At 42.1% G+C, this 18,704-nt stretch overlaps 1 protein-coding gene across 7 annotated transcripts; it reads right to left on the reverse strand.

The window, feature by feature from the left end:
* Positions 1-441: 441 nt before the first annotated feature.
* On the reverse strand, positions 442-18,547 carry ncs1b (neuronal calcium sensor 1b). Of its 7 annotated transcripts, XR_002167353.1 has the most exons (11): positions 16,022-16,203; positions 15,300-15,409; positions 14,309-14,430; positions 11,141-11,165; positions 6,136-6,274; positions 4,658-4,736; positions 4,164-4,252; positions 2,664-2,741; positions 2,098-2,205; positions 1,680-1,912; positions 442-1,571 (listed from the first exon to the last, which is right to left on the reverse strand). XR_002167353.1 is itself a non-coding variant. In XM_019862854.1 (10 exons), the coding sequence occupies exons 3-9, from the start codon at positions 14,370-14,372 to the stop codon at positions 2,107-2,109; spliced, it is 573 nt and encodes a 190-aa protein (XP_019718413.1). In that variant the 5' UTR covers positions 14,373-14,430; positions 15,300-15,409; positions 16,022-16,203; the 3' UTR covers positions 442-1,385; positions 2,098-2,106. The 7 variants fall into 7 exon arrangements, 1 of the variants encoding a protein (XP_019718413.1); XR_002167355.1 differs by having other exon boundaries at positions 1,680-2,205; positions 15,300-15,406; XR_002167354.1 differs by having other exon boundaries at positions 442-1,526; positions 1,742-2,205.
* Between the last annotated feature and the right edge of the window lie 157 nt (positions 18,548-18,704).

Consider the following 18,704-nt stretch of genomic DNA (forward strand, 5'->3'; position numbering starts at 1 on the left):
ACTCACCTGATATTAAATGAAACGTAGGCTATGAACATTTCCTTTACAGGTATTTGCTTACCTTCCATACATACAGTACGTACTTTGACAAAACAAAACCGAGTGGAACAGTAACGAGATGAACGGCTTATTCTCCCACTATTATGTGATGCGTATTCATCACGCTCACATGCAGCATTTGTTGCTAGATTTCTTCGAGAATAAACCAATTGATTCATTTTTTTAAGTGTTCAGTCAAAAGTCGGAAAAGGGCAGGTCCACGCAAGCCCAGGGGACACAAAAATGCCACATTATTCATTCATTCAGTCACTACATGTAAACTGGGTGTTGACAGTGTCCTGACCATTACGTCTGTTACTTCGAATTACACCCTAACCATCAAGTGAGAATGTTCTAATATTTCATAGACTTAAGAAGTAATACTAAAGGACACACAACATAGCCATTTAAATGCATTTTATTATGTGCTCTCATACTGATCAATGACAGGTAAATGGCATTTGTCATTCAGTAAATTATTTGCATAAGGCATAACATCAGTGACAGTGCTAAAATGGGACTGCGTCAACAAGAAATTATTAAGAATTGGTAGAAGGCATGAACGCATACTCTGGCTTTACACATCAGGACAACTAGAAAGTGGACAACAGCAGCCAAAAAGCTCGCTTAAGCTTTACAACGAGAATTGGTGTTTGTTTGTGCCTCTCGCTGAAATTGAATGAGGGTAATGAGCCTCAATTAAGCCATGACCTTTGGCGATGCTGCTCGGCCATTGCGCTGCTGACACGAGACACTCATGCTCACTGGGAAGTGAAAACACAATAGTATTCACAGGTTGCAAATGTAGTAAAATAATCCTTAGAAAACTCCCTGCTCCTTCAACACTGTTCCACAAATAAAAATTCTATTCTCTCCGGAGAGGAAACTCAGAGCGTGAGAACAACAACAAAAAAATCCCACAATTGTAGTGAAAAAGGCAGTGCAAAACATTTCAACAACTTTGATAAAAAATAAAACTTCATTGTATTTTTAAGAGTTGAAAACTCTGGAATACAGAAAAGCAGGAACTAAATTATCATAATATTATATTTACATATTACAATACACTGCTTTGTGACGTTCAATTAGTGTTCACTCTATCACCATGTAACACGCTTTTACATGTTAAACTCTAGAGTCCATGATGACAGCACAGCTCTCTGCCTCTCCTTAGGAAAAGTCTGGAAAATCCCCCAACGGAATTCATCTTGTGGGACTTTTGGCGGGGAAAGGAGATGGCTGCGATGTTTGCACAGATGCACACAGTAGCAGCAGCAGAAGCACGTTGAAATGACAGAGGGCTTTGCTGCCAGGTTTGAACGGCATTGGAAAATTTGTCCCCAGTCCTTGGTGGAAACACAAACAAGTGTCTGCTGATTGTCAGTCCACTGCTGGATGAGCAAGATCGATTGTTAGGAGGCTGTGATGGACTCATTTGTTGGTGCTGGGTGTGTCTGATTCCAAATCTGATGATAAATTGGATCCATCTAGCGAGGTGAGGAGAGTGATCACCATGTTTTTTATATATATATCTATATATATATAGATATATATAGATATATATATAGAGAGAGATATATATATATATATCTATATATATATACATATATATACACACACACACACACACACACACACACATATATATATATGAGTGTGTGTGTGTGTGTGTGTCTTTGCCCAGTCCATAAGGGATAATCACCTCAATGGTGTGTTCAAAATATGCATTCGCTAGCTCACTTCACAGCTGACAAAACGCTGAGCACGATGTCAGCAACAATTGGCAGAGGGTGGTGGATTACACGAGGCGGCGGAAGAGGCTCTTCGCTCGGCACTGAAAGACCATTTGATTGCCAGCAAACAAGTGGGTCGCCTGAATAATTCATAACAACAAACTGAGAGCAGAAAGCAGCTGCTTTGCTTTGGATTGAGGCCATTCACTGATTTTTATTTCTTTTTTCATTGGCTCAGATGACACAAAGATGGCATAATATTGAATGGCCGGAACTTCCCCTTGGCCAATTGTGCATGTGGCTTGCACATGAATACTCCACTCACCTTACATTCTTAGACTAGACCATCATAGAGAGACAATGCTTGCACAATAGAGGGGTCCGCCTTGGAGCCCTCCTGAAACTCCTGCAGAGTCAGTTTCCCGTCTGCATTCTGGAAGAGGAACATGAGATGTAGGCGCCATTACCAGAGTATTGCCAGCAGGGGGCAAACAAGGCCCCAGACCAGACCAGCTTGCTGCTTTTCAGTGCTGATGGACTTTTGCTGGCTCAGTGGGCTTGGACTGTAGCCAGTTTTCTGATACAGATCACAAAGTGCTGCTTAGACACGCCCATGCAGGTCCGAGCTCATCAGTCACACAAGACAAGTAGTTTCCCTGAGCTCAGAGAGTGGGCACTGGCACTGAGGGACAGTGTGGAAGGAGACTACCATATAATGTTGACAGTAGGAATGACAGTGATAGATCCAGCTTGCAGTTCTAAATTTAACAGCGCCCATCTCAGTTCCCTGGAGGCAGCCGCTACACTCTTGTTAATGGTAAACAATACACACACATTGCTCTTACTTACACTCAATGCACATCAAGTCTGGTGGACTACAGAAACACTAACCTTGTCCATCATTGCAAAAATGCGGTCCACTCGCTTTTCTGGTGTGTTTTCTTCTTCTGGCAGCTCCACAGTGTTTCCCTGAAATATCACCTCATTACACTTCCCATTTCAAAAATAATCAGACAAAAGTACAGGTAAACCTTTCAAACAACTCAAAAGATTGTATAATTGAAAAAGAATAACAATCATAACAACAAATAACAGAAGGCACTGTGTGTTTTGCTTTTTCGCTGGCTTTTTACACTTCTTTTCCACCACTTAAAATTTGCAATGACGGAAATAGCAGCATGATGGTCCAGCGCCTCTGTTCTCACTGTTCTGAGGCTCGAGGTTCAAATCTCTGCTCTGGCTTTCCTGTGTAGAGTTCTCATGCACTCCCCCTGTTTACATGGGTTTTCTCCAGGTACTTCAACTTCCTCCCACATTTAAAAGGAAATGCATCTTTGGCTAATTGAGAATTAAACCCTAAACGGTCCTTTGATATGAATGTTAGTGGTAAGTGTTGCGTGTCACTATGTTCCGTGCAATTGGCTGGAGACCAGTCCAGGGTGTACTGTGCTTCTCTTCCAAAGTCCACTGGGATAGGTTTGCGCTTGCTCACAGCCTTAATATGAGTACAAGCTGCATCGAAAATGGATGGATGGAAGTAAATTGAAGAGCGAACCGCCAACGAACCCTTTCACTGTGTATGTGCTGCGAGAGCGTGAGGACAGAAAACCGTGTCATATCGTGTCACGGGATTACGTGCAGGGTGGACGTTTGCACCGACGCAATGCGCCCTCGAGTTGAAAAATGTTCAACTTGAGAGTGTGATGTCGCGTCCAATAGGAGAGGGGCTAGTGGAGTGATTTAAGCGCGCTGACAGCAACAGACCAATCACCAGGGAAATGATACATGTTACTTCCTTGTATGCGAGGAAGCAACCATTTCCAAATTTGGGCAGGCTTGCACCAGAGCGCTATAGTCATGCATGCTGCCACCGTGATGAACGTCAAGAAGACCAAGTGCAGTGTGAAGATGACTTCAGGCTCCAGAGTGTCCCGAACAAGCTACAATGCTGAAAGAGTACTTCGGTGCCATGCCAGTTACAAATGATGTAATGGGAGTCGAATGCAGATGAGTGAGTAGATGGGGAAGTAAGTGTAAATTTTGCAAGGAAAACAACAGTCCAGGCAGGAGTTAGCTACTTAATTTAGCTGCCTGAAGCCGACTGGATTAACGGGATGCATCGTCACTAGTTTTGTGTTTATTACATGAGTAGCTAATTTTGTTTTACGCTTTTGTGTGTTTTTGTGAAAAAAATAATGAGAGTGCAACATACATTGATATACCCTCTTCATTTGTGATTAAAATGAGGAGCGTATTGAGTGTGGTTTATCCCATGAACATATAAAGTACTACAGTAATCTATTGAAAACCTTTTGGCGGAAAAAAAAGAAACTAATGGAGGTCAGCCTGATGATTGTGTTTGATTCCGCTCTATGTAATTGGTCAACTTACCACCATCTGATAAATGGCATCGACTATGTTCAGCATCTCGTCACGGGTGATGTAGCCATCATTATCTAAGTCATATAGCTTGAAAGCCCCTGAAAAGAGAATTAAAGTACTTAAGTAGGTGGTTTGCAACAACTCAGAAACTCAGTCAATAATATTGACTAGTCAGCAAATGCCATTATTCCAGAGTTACTGCCACAGTTCCATGAAAAGAAATATTAGGCATCATTGTGTTTCTACACGGATTTAGATGAAGCATTGCTTCAATAGTATAACTATTATATAGTATAACTATACTATATACTATTGAAGCATTGCTTCAATAGTATATAACAAAATGAACAACAGGCAGGCAACTTAAAGTGTTTTGGATAAAGCATATCTTGCATGTTTGCTCAGTGAACAAAATTCACAGCAAGTCATGTGTCAACTAGTACAAAACACCCAATTCTAAATCACTTATCATTTCAATGACAACAATACAGGGTACTTCTTACATCGAAGTTTCTCATCCAGAGTCCCCCGAGAAGTCACAGACAACGCTTGGATGAACTCTGAGAACTCAATACGTCCATCCTAGAAAATGGCATGAGTGAGAAAAAATGATAGAGGACTCTTACTTCACATTTACACTTCTTAAGACAGATGTCCTTGCTGCATGCTGCACGAAACAGGGCCAGACGATTGCTTCAAGTTTGTTGCTATTTTTGCCTGGCACCTAGCTCTCTCAAGAGGCAGAAATATGTCACCTATGGCCATTAGTTGGATGGATGCCAATGACTCACAAGTCTAAAAAGTTAGCCTCTATAAAACACACAACTGCTGGTTTCTAGAGAATAATCCTGTCAGGTTTTTCAAGAATATGGTTGCCACTTTATCATACCTGACATGGTGGAAATAGTTGTCCCTGAATTACTGCAGCTCATAATTTATGCAGTTTTGTATTGTACATCATTAAATTGTGCCCGGGACAGCATGGTCATGCTATGTGGATTCAGGCTGACTCCTCACTCAAATTGTCACTCAGTAGCACTGTGACGCATGAAACAGTGACCATCTCATATAAAGTGGCTTCCTGTAGGGGCAGCAGTCAGCCTCACTTCCTGGCTACATTCTTCTTAGCATTTCGCTGTGGGCTCTAGATCAGTGGTTCTAAAATATTGTCAACAGGGAAACAAATTTTCCTACTGTTGCAAGGTATGGACCCACTTCTGTCGAAGCTAAAATAATAAAGAACATGATTTAATTTTAAAATAGCCTCTAAAAACGCATGTACAGTATCTACATTATATTTTCAATGCTATTTAATGAGTTTGCTGCACCGCCACGAACGTATTGTTTGCTATGACCTACTTTATTGGTTTACGTAGTAAACTTGTGGCTAAAGTGTGAAGCAGCTACATTTCCCGTCGCTTAACTAATTTGCTCTCGGTGCACCTCTGTACTATACTGGATTAATCAAAACAAGAATACATTGTCATTTTTACTCGCTGTCTGACCCACTTTTGGGTCCCGACCCGTGGCCAGTTAAGCCCGCTCCTTGGCTTAAGACTCTTGGTAACTATCACAACCAGACATGCTCATTGCATGAGACGTAGAAACTGTTCAGATCAGAGCATTCTTCAACAATGGCGTGCCTGATGGCAATACGGGTCATAGATAAACATCAGGCAAAGGGGGACTATGTTATCTTAAAGACACACAGCATCTTGAACAAAGCCAATAACCCCGCAGGGTTTACCAATCTATAGGCAGATGTTCAAAGACAGTTTGACAGTACAACATTTTAAAGGTCTCTATGGATTAGATTAGTACATCACAGGAATAGTATGTACACCTTGTCCCAATGTAATATAATATGCTTCAGAGCTCCGTAAGAAGACACGCAACTACAGGAAAAAGAAAATCATCATTTTCATCCAAGCAAGTCTCAGGTTTCTCCTTGCGTTGCTACAATAGAAAACAGACTACGAACCTTATTTTCATCAAACACGTTGAAGACAAAAGAGGCAAACTTTGTGGGATCTCCAAAAGGAAAGAACTGCTTGTAGATCTTCTGAAAGCCCACAGAATCAAGCTGTCCGCTGGGACAGTCTTTAATGAAGCCTTTGTACCTGTTCAGGAAAACAGACAGATGTGGACAAAATTGAACCGATAGGCATTAGGGTCGAAAACAAACTAACGGGTAGAGTAATCATGATAAACACCTCTTGTCTGCATTTGACATGTAGTAAGGATACATCCGATGAAAAAGGGGACATGCACAGCTATTTGTCTCCTTCACAGATAAGGCAATCGGCCTAATCCAATAGCAAGCCCAGAGTGGTTTGCTGTAATCAAATTACTCTCTCATCTTCTTTTGATAATATAAATGGCTGGCAGATAAATCTGAGCGCTTCCGCTTACTCTTGGAAATGGCAGCTCAAGAGAGCGACTTTCTGTATATTAGACTAAATATAGAAGCAATTCCGAAACAATTTCAAGTGCATTCACTCAAAGGTGGGCAGATCCCGTGTACAGAACCAAGGCAGACAGACTGAAGACTAATAATTCCACAACAGGCAAGAAAACGAGCCTATACCAGCAGTTACGCAACAGTTAACCACCCAAGTTCAACATTTTGTTACTTGCCACCAGTGATATGTCTTTGAAAATGTACGCAATCCGTTAACACATGTCCTTGATGCAGGCTAAGTTAAATTTACTGGGGAAAAAGATTGACCCGAAGTTAGAAAGGCAGCAGGTTATTGAAAAATAAAATACAATTTGTACATTGTCCCCAAGCAGCTGTGAATGAACACTTGAAGACCAAATGAAGTGAGGGCATTCAATGCATGTCTAAACATGCAAGGTGTGTTTTTCACTCAATTTAGTTTCTTGCACATTATATGGAGCCTGGATTATATTGGATGTGAAATGTGGACGTATTGCATTTATTCAGAGAGCTCGCAACCAGCATCTTTTGGGTTATGGAGACACCCCCCCCCCCACCTCTTTCTCTTTGCCTGTGCTGTAAAGGTCAAAGGCTGTTAAAGTGTACCTGTGGTGGTAGAAGGAAAATTAAATATAGTTTATCGAGAAAATTGCATCCAAGCACTTTTGGTTACACTGGTTAAAATTTTTATGGAATTTGATTTCACCTCCCCAAAAAGTATTTGCTGCACATTGTCTTGATAATGATGTTACACAGGAGCTCAGTTGAAATTTCATTTATATAAAAGAAAGCTTATAAAAATTCGCGGAACCTTTCTGTCCGAGACAGCATGGCAGCTAAGCGCGCAGGCATGCTTGCTCCGTTCTTGGCCTACTGGAAACAGAGCTGTGGCGTAGTGTCATTGAAAGGCAAGTCGGGATGGCTACTGGCTGACGAAAGCAGTACCTGCTTGCATAAAATTCTGGTCTATGAAAAAGCTATCATGGCAGAGTGCAAAGCATATAGATGTCGCAATAACATGCGAAAAAAAACAATGATGGGCAGTAATGAAAGGGAAACACCAAATGAGTATTTCCAGATTTGAGTCACATCCCACACACACACACACACACACACACACACACACACACACACACACACACACACACACACACACACACACACACACACACACACACACACACACACACACACACACACACACACACACACATCCGTTGGAAACGAATCAGGATTTGGTGGTTAAATAGTTAACAGACAGCAATCGGTTTGAGATATCAGTCCAGCTCCTAAGCACTATCATATATATGACAATATGCAATATATACGTGACAACGAAAACAATCTGGCACTTAACAGCAATTAGTGGGTACAAGGGAAGGACCATTCAACGACGTGATGTCACATCTGTTCATCCATTAAATAGCTTTTAAATGTCGATTCGTTTTCAATGGAATTCTGTATGGCTTTGGTTTGAGTGACATTGTGCATTTTTTCACAATGTAAAAAAGTTCCCAGGTGTCTTGATTTTGCAGTCAAAATACACTAAAGATTCAGAATTACAATACACTTAGCATCTGCTTATCACATCGGTTTGGGGGAGGGGAGTGTGGTTCTGGCAAAAGAGCCATTGCTCACCCCCACCCACAGTGTACTGTGGGCCCAATGACCACTTGTTTGGAAGCAGCCCTTGAATGTGAAAGAGAAACAGAATTCACGTCGAGATGAAAACTGGAAAATAATTGTCCTATGTTTCATTCGTTCAGGCAGCATGTAATCACCATGCCACTGTATTATATTAGTCAGTTAGTGGGTGGATCAGTGCATGTGAGGCATGCAGCAGACACATCGCAAAACACAAATAACTACCGGTAGAGATTCATATCAGGTCCCTTTTTCTTTTAAACAAAAACTAATAAATCTTCACTTTACATTAAAATAGTTCTTGACTTTGAAAACATCATCATTACCCTACACAAAAACAAAACGAAACTACTCTGGAGATAATGAAGTGAGTTCCATGTAGTCAAGATAAGACAGTAGTGCTTTGAGTCAATGCTGCTCCAAGTTCAGAAAAAAGAGGAAAAAAAATCTTATCACATTTGATTTATTGTGAGAAAAGTTGGGGGATGAAAGCATGGCTCACTATAATGCAGCATACAACCAAATTGGGATTCACAGTGCAGGATGTATAATCTGTATCATATTTCAAGGCCAAAGCAATGCATCTGAATTCCGCAGGCAGCTTTAGCCATTGGTTATTATATCATCAATGACAGGCAGGAAAATGCATTCATTGACAGTACACACTGGTGCACAAAAGCTGTTCTATCGTGCAACATAACAATGTAAAACGAAGCATTTTATAATCCACTCAATTTGCACTTGTGTGCTCGTCAGCCCAATTTGGTCAGTATCTGGACTGGCATATTTATTTATTTTCACACGCACATGCACACCCACACACGCACACACAGAGGAGATGAAAATTCCAATTTGGTTGAAATGGCAAATGGAAAGCACAATATGCCAGTGTATGTACATCATACGGTTCTGCCCAAAGGGTTTTACAAAGCCTGACATAACAGTATTTGGCTATTCAGTCTTTGGAACTATTAAGTGCAGAGGGAGCTCTTTTAATTCCTAAAACCCCCACAATATATTTCACCTGTTGCTAATTTACTACCATTTGTTTCAGTTTTACCAACCATCCATCTATCCATTTTCAGAATGAGAATCAGATTTACTGGCCAGGTATGTAAAACACACAAGGAATTTCCTTTCGCAGTTAAAACCTATCCAGGGGAACATAAACACTAGTTTAGCGTCTAGATATCTTAGATGTGAAAGGAAAACAATAGGGAAGAGGACACCACTTATCCTGCTTATTAGGGTAATAGGGTGCTGGAGCCTGGTCACTGACTTCGGGCAAAAGGCGGACGACACCCTGAACCTGTCACCAGTCACTGGTCACATGCTGTCTCGAGACAAACAACCATTCACACCCATATTGACACCATCACTAATTGGGAACTGGATTCACACACTTGTCAGTGACTTTTTTTTTCAAGTGTATAATGAGGAATCAGAGAAAAGTCTCTGTCAGCACAGTGTCAGCCTGTCTTCACAGCCTTAACCAGAATCACCTTCACTTGTCAAGAGCATGAACATGTATTAGACATCTGACTTGATGACAGATGCACAGCCTACGCTTGGGGTCGTGATGCACTTGCAACGGGCATAGCAGAAGTAAAACTGAGCACAAGACTACGATTATGGAGATCATTTATTCTTGGACCTGGCCCTCAGGTAACAATTCAGCGCACAGTGGCATGTTGGTACTGATTTCAGGTGAGTATAGGGAATACAGTACTCATTCTGTTTCTTTGGTGGATAACTAGAAAGGGGAACTGATTCCCTGTGAAACAGTCATCTTTCTCTCCCTGCTAATTCTTGTGTCTGTGTATGTGCTCTAATTACAAGCCATCTGGCATTTCCCCTGGTAAAATTCTCTCTCATCCCTCACCCTCAGCAGTGTTGATTGCTGCTAATCTCCAAGTGACAATTCATGCAAACTTTGCCATGAAAAAACATTGAGTGATGGTGAGCTTGCTTCAGAGGTAATTGGAGATTGAATTCTGCCCCAATGCACTGAAGAAACAGGCCAAAGGCAAACTGCCTTTGCTCCATCCCCTACCAGACTCGTGAAAAGTGACTAGATCTCAAAGGCTGAGCTCTTTTCAAGCATACTGAATCAGATTGTGAAATGCAAAGCCAAAGCAGGAGAATATATAAGTGTGAACATCGGAGAATGCTTCATTACAGTGCTCTTTTTATCACGTGTGCTGTTGTTTGTTTTTTCGTGGCCCCCAACAATCAGCAATCAGCAAACAAATGAGAGGGCTGCACTCAGGCTTGAATTGTCTTTGTAATGAAGGTAAATTGCATGCTACCCCAGCGCCACATGCTGTCAGATAGTCCCTTCACAATTACGTTCAGAAATTCCCACCTCCGCAGTAATAATCACTCTCACCAACGTTGTGTGACGTCTCCTGGTCTGGGGTGCCTCTTTCAAATATTTGTCATTTTGATCTATGCAAGTACAGTATGTCGGTGTGTCGGCTCTAATCTGACAAAAGATGGGGGCGCTGATGGAAGGAATAGTTCCCAGAAGCCTTGTCACGTATCGGGTTTTGCCATGATTACATCCTTGAAAGTCAAATTTCTTTATGTCCCCGCCATTCTTCTCCTTTCAGAGATTCCTTGTCCACATGAAGCAAAAAGGAAATTGACACTCAGCGTTACTATGCCTGAAAACTATTCAATCTCAGGAAGACTTTGGTTATTCCATTTACAGAACAGAACAGCGAGGAAGACAAATAAGTCAACTCTTTGGGTTATGAAAAGGATCAACATGCAGTTTGATTGTGCAGTGTTATGTACAATTCAATACAAGTCACACCTGATATAAGTCACATGTCCCAAGCAAACTATGAAAAAAAAGTGTCGTTTTAAAAATACGTTAAGAATGAAATCCCACACTTACCACTGTTGCACCTCTTTTTCTGTAACTGCAAGAGAAATAGAGTGGCATTAACTTGGGGACAAAATGCAAAGCACCATTAATCCTTTCGGGGACAGCGGTTACTACAGAGGAGAGCCTATCATGTTATCAGGTTACAGGTTATCATTGTTGGTGCATGAAAGGGTTAAAGATCATCGTTTTGGACACTGTGGCAACAAGCACTCAAGTGAAAATAGCAAGCATCCAGGTTACCCTGAGTGGAAAGTTATTTGAGTATTTTATCATATCAGAAGGTTTCATGAATGTGCAAGTAAGACCCGACAAGAGTACAAATAAGGCTGAGCCAAGACGGGGCAGCCGTAGCATTAACAACGAGGTCAGTTTAAAAGGCTTGATATGTGATCATGCCTGCACGGGCACTATTTCCTACTGATATTCAACAAACAAAAATCCTCACAGATTGACATTGTCTTAAACTGTGTCCACTTTAATGGACAATTATACAGCGACTCAATGTCTGTTGCCCTCTGCCAACAAAAGAACGGCAAACTATGACTGGCATCAGAGAAAAGGAGTCAAAATGCCACACTGCGTGGCTTTTGGATGTGATCTTCAATCAAAGAGGAATAAAGAGGGAAAGTTAGGAAAACAATGGGAGGATGGGGTTGGTAGAGTCCACCTGGCCAAAGACCCGCGGCTGTGCTCTCGTCATTTTCGAACCAGAGGCATTCAAGGCCCTTCCTCGACCTCAAATCGTGAGAGAGCTCACTGGTATGTCAGGCTATAATTGACAGTTAAAACCAAAAGCAGTGCCTAACATATGTCCTCACAAGGAGCCTAAACACCCACAAGTGAAAACCGTGACAAAAGACACTAATGACCGGAGGCACTGGACACATATCTGGACCGTGATTCTTCTTCAATAGCTACAACTACGGACCCCCTCCGGCCACCAAATTCGCAATGCAGGAAACAAGCAACACTAGGTGCCAGTCAAGCAGCCTTAGATCTGTAAGTGTATAATGTTCACCGCTTCTCGTACTCAACCGGCATCTGCCACAAACACATCGCCAGAAATGACCAGCTTCAGCTTCTCACATCTCAATTTTCATCACGGTCTTCTTCCACGCTTTCCTCATGTCTTTAACTATGCTCTGGTTCTAACTGAAAAGGTTGAACAGAGGAGCTCATCGATGCTAACAGATCGCTGCGACTGGTAAAAACATTTGCGTGGAACCATTCCACATCACTACCCAGAATGCATTGTGACATGAGCAACAATGGCAACGCATATGAAAATAGTTTTTAAAACATGTTTTTTTAATATAATATAGTTACATTACTAGCAACCAAATAAATCATATGATTCTTGCTCGTATGAGGGCGAATATGCAGGAGGCTGAATCAGCTAGCTTTCATCTGTACAACTGAACTAGAAAGGCTTCATGCGCCCCTGGCATTGAGTGTCACAGTCAATCTCACGCCTGTCAGCCGAGATAAACTGCCATTATATTGCCAATGCAGTCAAAGATGGAGGTAGTTCAACATGGCTATGATTTACTTTAGAAATGTTATATAAGTCAGTCAGAGCCAATGTGCAATAATGCAATCCGTCCGTCTAAGCAAGAGAGCGTGGGGCCTCCTCGGCCGGTTGGCCCTGAAGGGTCTGCTCGTACCCTTCCCGCTTGCACTCTGTCACTGTAAGCCTCTTCATGGCTCTGACAACACAGAAGAATCATCACGCTATTAGATAGGCCAAGCCTACACCCTGGAGACATTTTAATATGACTGCTGGTGTTTCTATGTGATGCGAGACTGAACAATAATTCTGGCCTAATCTGGGATCGCTTTAAGTGCTCTTGTTCTCTTGTAGGCTTTGACTGTACAATGTCTTCATGTTTACTTTATAAAATTGTTTCTCCATCTTAATCACACACTTGACAGCTTTCATTGCTGGCCAGGACTTGGTTGGTTTTCTGTCAACACAACCTTTGTTTTCCAGAAAAAAAAAACGTTTTCATCACGGCAACAAAGAGACGCTCAGACAGAGAAATTTCCTCAGTTCCTACTCTGTCAAAAACCAAAGGAAAATGGTGACGAAAACGGAGACAGAACTTCTCATGGGAGACCAAGAATAAGGTAGCAGGTTGAATCAAGTAAGATTGAAGGGAATCTCAAATCAAGAAAAGATAGAAAAACGATCTGGAGGAGAACAGCTTGGCGCTCCTCTCAAAGATGCTAACCAGATAAGATCCTAATTGCAGAATTCTCTTCCCTGCTCAAAGAGGGCAATTAGTGGATGGAGTCAGAGAGTATGGGTGAGCGAGAGGAATAGAGTAAAGGACAGCAGCAAGCAGGCCAGCCCAGCATGAAGCCACGTCTTCCTCCACAGTAATTTCCTGCCGCAGCAGCCCTCCTTGCCTCTGCTGTGGAGAGTGCCACTACGCAAATAACACTGTCATTAAGCAGCCAGTGGATGTCAGCTCCCACTCACACCTGCACACTTGACAACAATGACAATAATAAAAATAATCACGATGATGATGTCGTTCTCCAATAATAACAGACACAAAAATAGGGTCTTTCAGTATAGACATCATTTTGGTCATTATCACACTGAGTGAAATTTGAGTGAAAAAAAAAAAGGGGGGGGGGGGGGGGGGTTCATGTTCAGTTTGTATTCCAAAGTTGAATGAAATAAATCATCAGGAGGAAATACAAGAGTGTGTATGTACTGTGGGTGAATATGTCTGTCCCAAATGAATAATTTCTCCTTCCACTCTAACTGTGAAGCAATCTCACAGTATTTATTGCTGCACAAGTCCAATAATTAGTGTGAAGGTACATTACATGACAAAAGTTGCTAAAGATGTTTTCAATTCTACTGCTCAATGAAAGCATACATTAAAAGATGCCTGTAATTTAGAGCCTGACCTTTCCCAATTGCAATTTGTTAAAGATCAGATTTTTTTTTCCCACATCTTGAATCGAGTTAGTGTCATTCTGTTCGAGCCACTTATATAAGGGAAGCAGTGGGAACAGGCTATTTGCTGAAAAGTATGCTGTGAGAAGAAGCCGTAACAATGCACATTCTGCGCTTTTACTTTTATGCAAGCTGTCATTGCAATTAAAAGCTCCAGCAGGAGTTGCTCATTAAAGACAAGCAAAAAGAGAGCAGAAGATACTCACAGTAGGTTTTCCTTGTCAATTCCTCCACCACCTCCGGCTTGAGCTTGCTGTTGGATTTACCCATGATTTTCAGCTCTCCTCCACACCTTCAAATCCACCTTGTATTACCTCAGTCTGCTCCTCTGCCAGAAACATAAACAAAGGAAAGCCAGTCGACGCAAATGCAATGACACCGGTGAAACCAAGGAAACACACATTAGTAAGGTGTGGTGCAGAAGACTGAATGCAGCTCCCGCCAAACTAAGAGACTATAGCTCAAATCTGAACACACTCCCCATAGAGCCAAAGGCCCGTGTAAGGAAGGGCCGTCAGACTGTTGTGATATTTTAGAGCATGGTGTTTCTGCCCAATCCTTCACAGCAGTCCGTGGGAGCTGAGTGGCGCTTGGATGTCTTGCTACCTTCGTCCTTGGAAGCAAGTCACCACTCAGCGGGTGAGTGAAGCACACTCCCACGTCCTACCTTCAGATGTCTGGTCTTCTCCCATCCCTTCCGCCACAACGCCCTCCCCCCCCTCACACACACACACACTCGACACACGACAGAGTAGAGAGGGAGGTGTCTAAGAAAAAAAAAATCAATGAACATAGAGAGCTTGTCACGTGCACTTTGTATTAGGCAATGATCTATAGGAAAAATATAAACAAAAACAACGTCGTGATCATTTACAGAAAACAAGAAGACGCCAGGTTGGTGGGTCATTGTACAATATTAGAAGCGCTCCCTGTTCTCAAAATAAGCATGACAGTCATCTGTCAAGCTTCTCGGCAGATTTTAAGAGAGACGGTTCTCTCCTCCTTAAATGTGACTCATAATTCTCCCCCGTTGCTGGTTTCAAAACAACATGGTATGGTGATTTCCTCCTCTTCTATGAATGCAGCAGACAGGAGATGAGGGATAATAGAATTTTTCTGTACCAGAGGTCCGGTGTTGGGATGCACTGATGCCCGACTGCAGCCCCACATGAACTAAGTACTGTTGTGTGCAGGCACCTTCACTGCAAACATCTGCATGTGCCCATGGCCAGTGATGTCCTGCTGTGGCAAGTCGCGCTGGGGATGACCATCTTGAGTCCTCACGAGTCCAGGGCTGCAAGGTACTACTATGGACATGAACATACAAAAGACCAGTAATAGATGGGTGATGAGAGAACAGGAATGGATGGTGATGATGTGGTGGAAATGAATCGTACGGTGACCTCAAACCACAGACTTCTGACTGGAAAGAAGCTTAGAAAAGCTCTTAACTATACAGCAGTCAAAACAAAACGAAAGACACGTGTTGGCGTTCACATTTAAACTAAAGTAGCCAGTGTTAATTAAATCAGTACCCTAATAGAAACTGGTTACAGGAAAAAGCTCAACTCATATGAGTCATATGAGCGCATGCATGTAAATCGAATGAAGACGATTTATCAGCCATGAGCAAAGAGATATTATCGGTATATTTAAGTATATTCACGTATGACGTGGCAAAAAAAAAAGCTTTGCCTACATCGTGAGCGGCTGCGGCCACTGCGGCTGCCGGCAGGATGTTGCCTGGCAATACCATAGCAACACACAGTTTATGGCTACAGTACAACAGCCACTGGATGTTTAGCTAGTCATTGAGCTCGCCACGACCACTAAAACGCAATCTCGCCAAAGTATTAAGAGGTCATAAAACACAAAGGATATGATTCAAAGCCAGCTTTAGTAAACATTCGGCATTTTACCTGAAGTACAGATGAGGAAAGGCGCCGTTCCGTCAGCAAAGAAGAGAGCAGAGATGAAATGCTGGAGCTACTGCCTCGCGCATGGCCGCGTGTTGTGCTTCTCCAGCCCTCCGCCGACGGGGAGTGACGCTGGCTGAAGCTGCTGGCCTCAGTGCTCACACATTCGTGACTCAACCGCGTGCAAGTGGATAAGCGTGTGTGTGTGTGTGTGTGTGTGTGTGTGTGTGTGTGTGTGTGTGTGTGTGTGTGTGTGTGGGTACGTGTGTGTACGTGTGTGTGTAAGTGAGTGCGTGCGTGTGTGCGTGTGTGTGTGCGCGCGCGTGCGCGCGCTAGTGTGCCTGCGTGCACGTGTGTGTGTGTGTGTGCGCGCGTGCGTGCGTGCGTATGCGCCTATGCGCGTGTGTTCGTGAAGTTCGCTCCAAACTTTTTCTTCCTCGGGCCAGGCCACACACAATAAAATGTAAGGATGCAGAGGGCTATTTTGATATTTTTTATTTTCCCTGTATTTAACATGCTAAAACCAATTAATACGTTTATGTAAAGGTATGCTAAAGAAGTATATATTTTTATTTAAAACACACGCACAGCTAGGTGATAACGCAAAAAGTCGAAACATGTTCAGGATTTTGGGGTGGTCAGTGGAGCTGTTATCCCACTAGACCAGGGGTGTCAAACTCATTTCACATTGTGGGCCACATATAGCCTCGGTAGATGTAAAGTGGGCCGGACCATTAAAATTATACCATACTGTGCTATAAATAACCAAAATAATGTATTTCCTTTGTTTTGGTCTAAAGAAGCACAAGAACATTAGGAAAATGTTGAAATTTAATCAGCAGATCTAGCGGATACTCCATGAATTGCACCTTGTTAAAAGTAGTCATTCCGTGTCTCTTATGAATTTTTTCACTTTTAAATTATCCTGCGGGCCTGATCGAACCTCCTTGGGGCCCGGTTCTGGCCCGCAAGGAGGTATGTTTGACATCACTGCACTAGACCAAATCCGCTACTGATCAGTAGCAGAATCATACACAGTGGGATTCAAAACACGAGCAATATCTAGTAAAGTACGTTGAAGCAGAAAGTAAAGAAAGTAGAGCAAATAATCACTATTCGTTCTATTTGCTGCTGTAACTGAATTATCTGTATTGAGGATTTGTTTAACAGATTGGCACCAGAAACTACATATACAGTTTTTAAATCTGACGATTATGTTTACTCCCGCATTCAGCATATTTCTTTGTCACCACATTATCAGTGTGCCACTTAAATAAACCTAAGTATGATTCATTCATTTTTTTAAGTTTAGTTGTTTTTCAATTTCATTTTGAGAGATAATGTACTTTTTGTCGTATAAAAGTGAAAAGGATAGTCTTCGGCTGGATGGATGGATGGCTTGTGGAGCCGACGATGAGAAGAAAGGAGCATCAGCGCAGAGCGCAGATGCGTATGTGGAACTGGGAATCGCCGCTTGGAATTGAAGCGGATTTACATGGGACAGGAGATGTGAGCCAATCTCTTTTTCGTCCATGGACGCTACAGCTTCTTGTTTGCTTTCAAACTTAGCTTGTAGCAGACGTGTGCACATTTTGATCATGACGTCTCTGATCCACTGGTGAAAGGACACTTTGATTCTCTCCCCTTTCATCTCAAACTGCTTTAAACAACAAAGCGTATGACGGAAAAGTGGTTAGGATTGCACGACTGTCCGTGTTTTATGTTATGCGTTGTATTATTTTGTTATTTTATGTTAACTGTTCTGTTGATGGTGGCGCAGGTACCCGCAGCGACTCCTCTCTCTCGTGTGGTTGCCCTGTGGTTGAGAGGAAAGAAATTTCATCTGTGACCTATGTTGCACATAGAGCATATTTGACAACAAAACTGACTTGACTTGACTTATTATCAGTCCAACATGCTCTGACTGAGCAGGATTTTATGACTTGATTGAGGACTTTCTTGAACCAAGTAATGATTTGACTCGAATTGTATGAAATTTCGCGGTGACTCGATTTGACTTGCTTGCTTTTTTTTCCACAGTGACTTGGGACTTACTTGCGAATTGCACATGTGTGATTTAGGCCTACACCCACCTCTGATTCTCATGAAGCCGCATCAGATTATTCTGTGTGTATGAAGCAGGTATTTAGTCCATTACGATCTGGTTTCAGTCAATAACTGAAATAATTTTATATTTCAGATTAATGTTTTAACATGATCGACAAGAAATAAGAAATAACTGATAAGTACACAAAACAATATCCCATTTGTGTCAATAAGGAAGATGTAGCGATCCTAAAATTATTTTTTCATAGTTTGTCACAAATGCTTCTTGGTATATATTTTTTTTACATTCAAAATGATTTCAACAGAGTCACTGAGGGTGTGCTGGTTTACTCACTTGAATTCCATGAGGTAGAACTCCAAGCGTGGGTTCAGTTCTCTCACTCTTTCATGGTGTGAATGTGAGTCTGTACGGTTGTCTACATCTATGTGTCCTGTTCCTGTGATTGACTGGTGAGCAGTCCAGAGAGCAGTCCGCCTTTTGCCAAAGTCAGCTCGGATTGGTTCCAGCTCCTTGTGACCCTGAAAAGGACAAATGGCTTTGCAAATTAATCCATAACAAAAATATGTCCAAAAATACAGTGCATCTGACATTTTTATTTGTGTACACTGTAAAAATTGT

This window comes from Hippocampus comes, unplaced genomic scaffold (genome assembly GCF_001891065.2).
Source record: "Hippocampus comes isolate QL1 unplaced genomic scaffold, H_comes_QL1_v1.1 scaffold147, whole genome shotgun sequence".
Taxonomy (NCBI): Eukaryota; Metazoa; Chordata; class Actinopteri; order Syngnathiformes; family Syngnathidae; genus Hippocampus; species Hippocampus comes.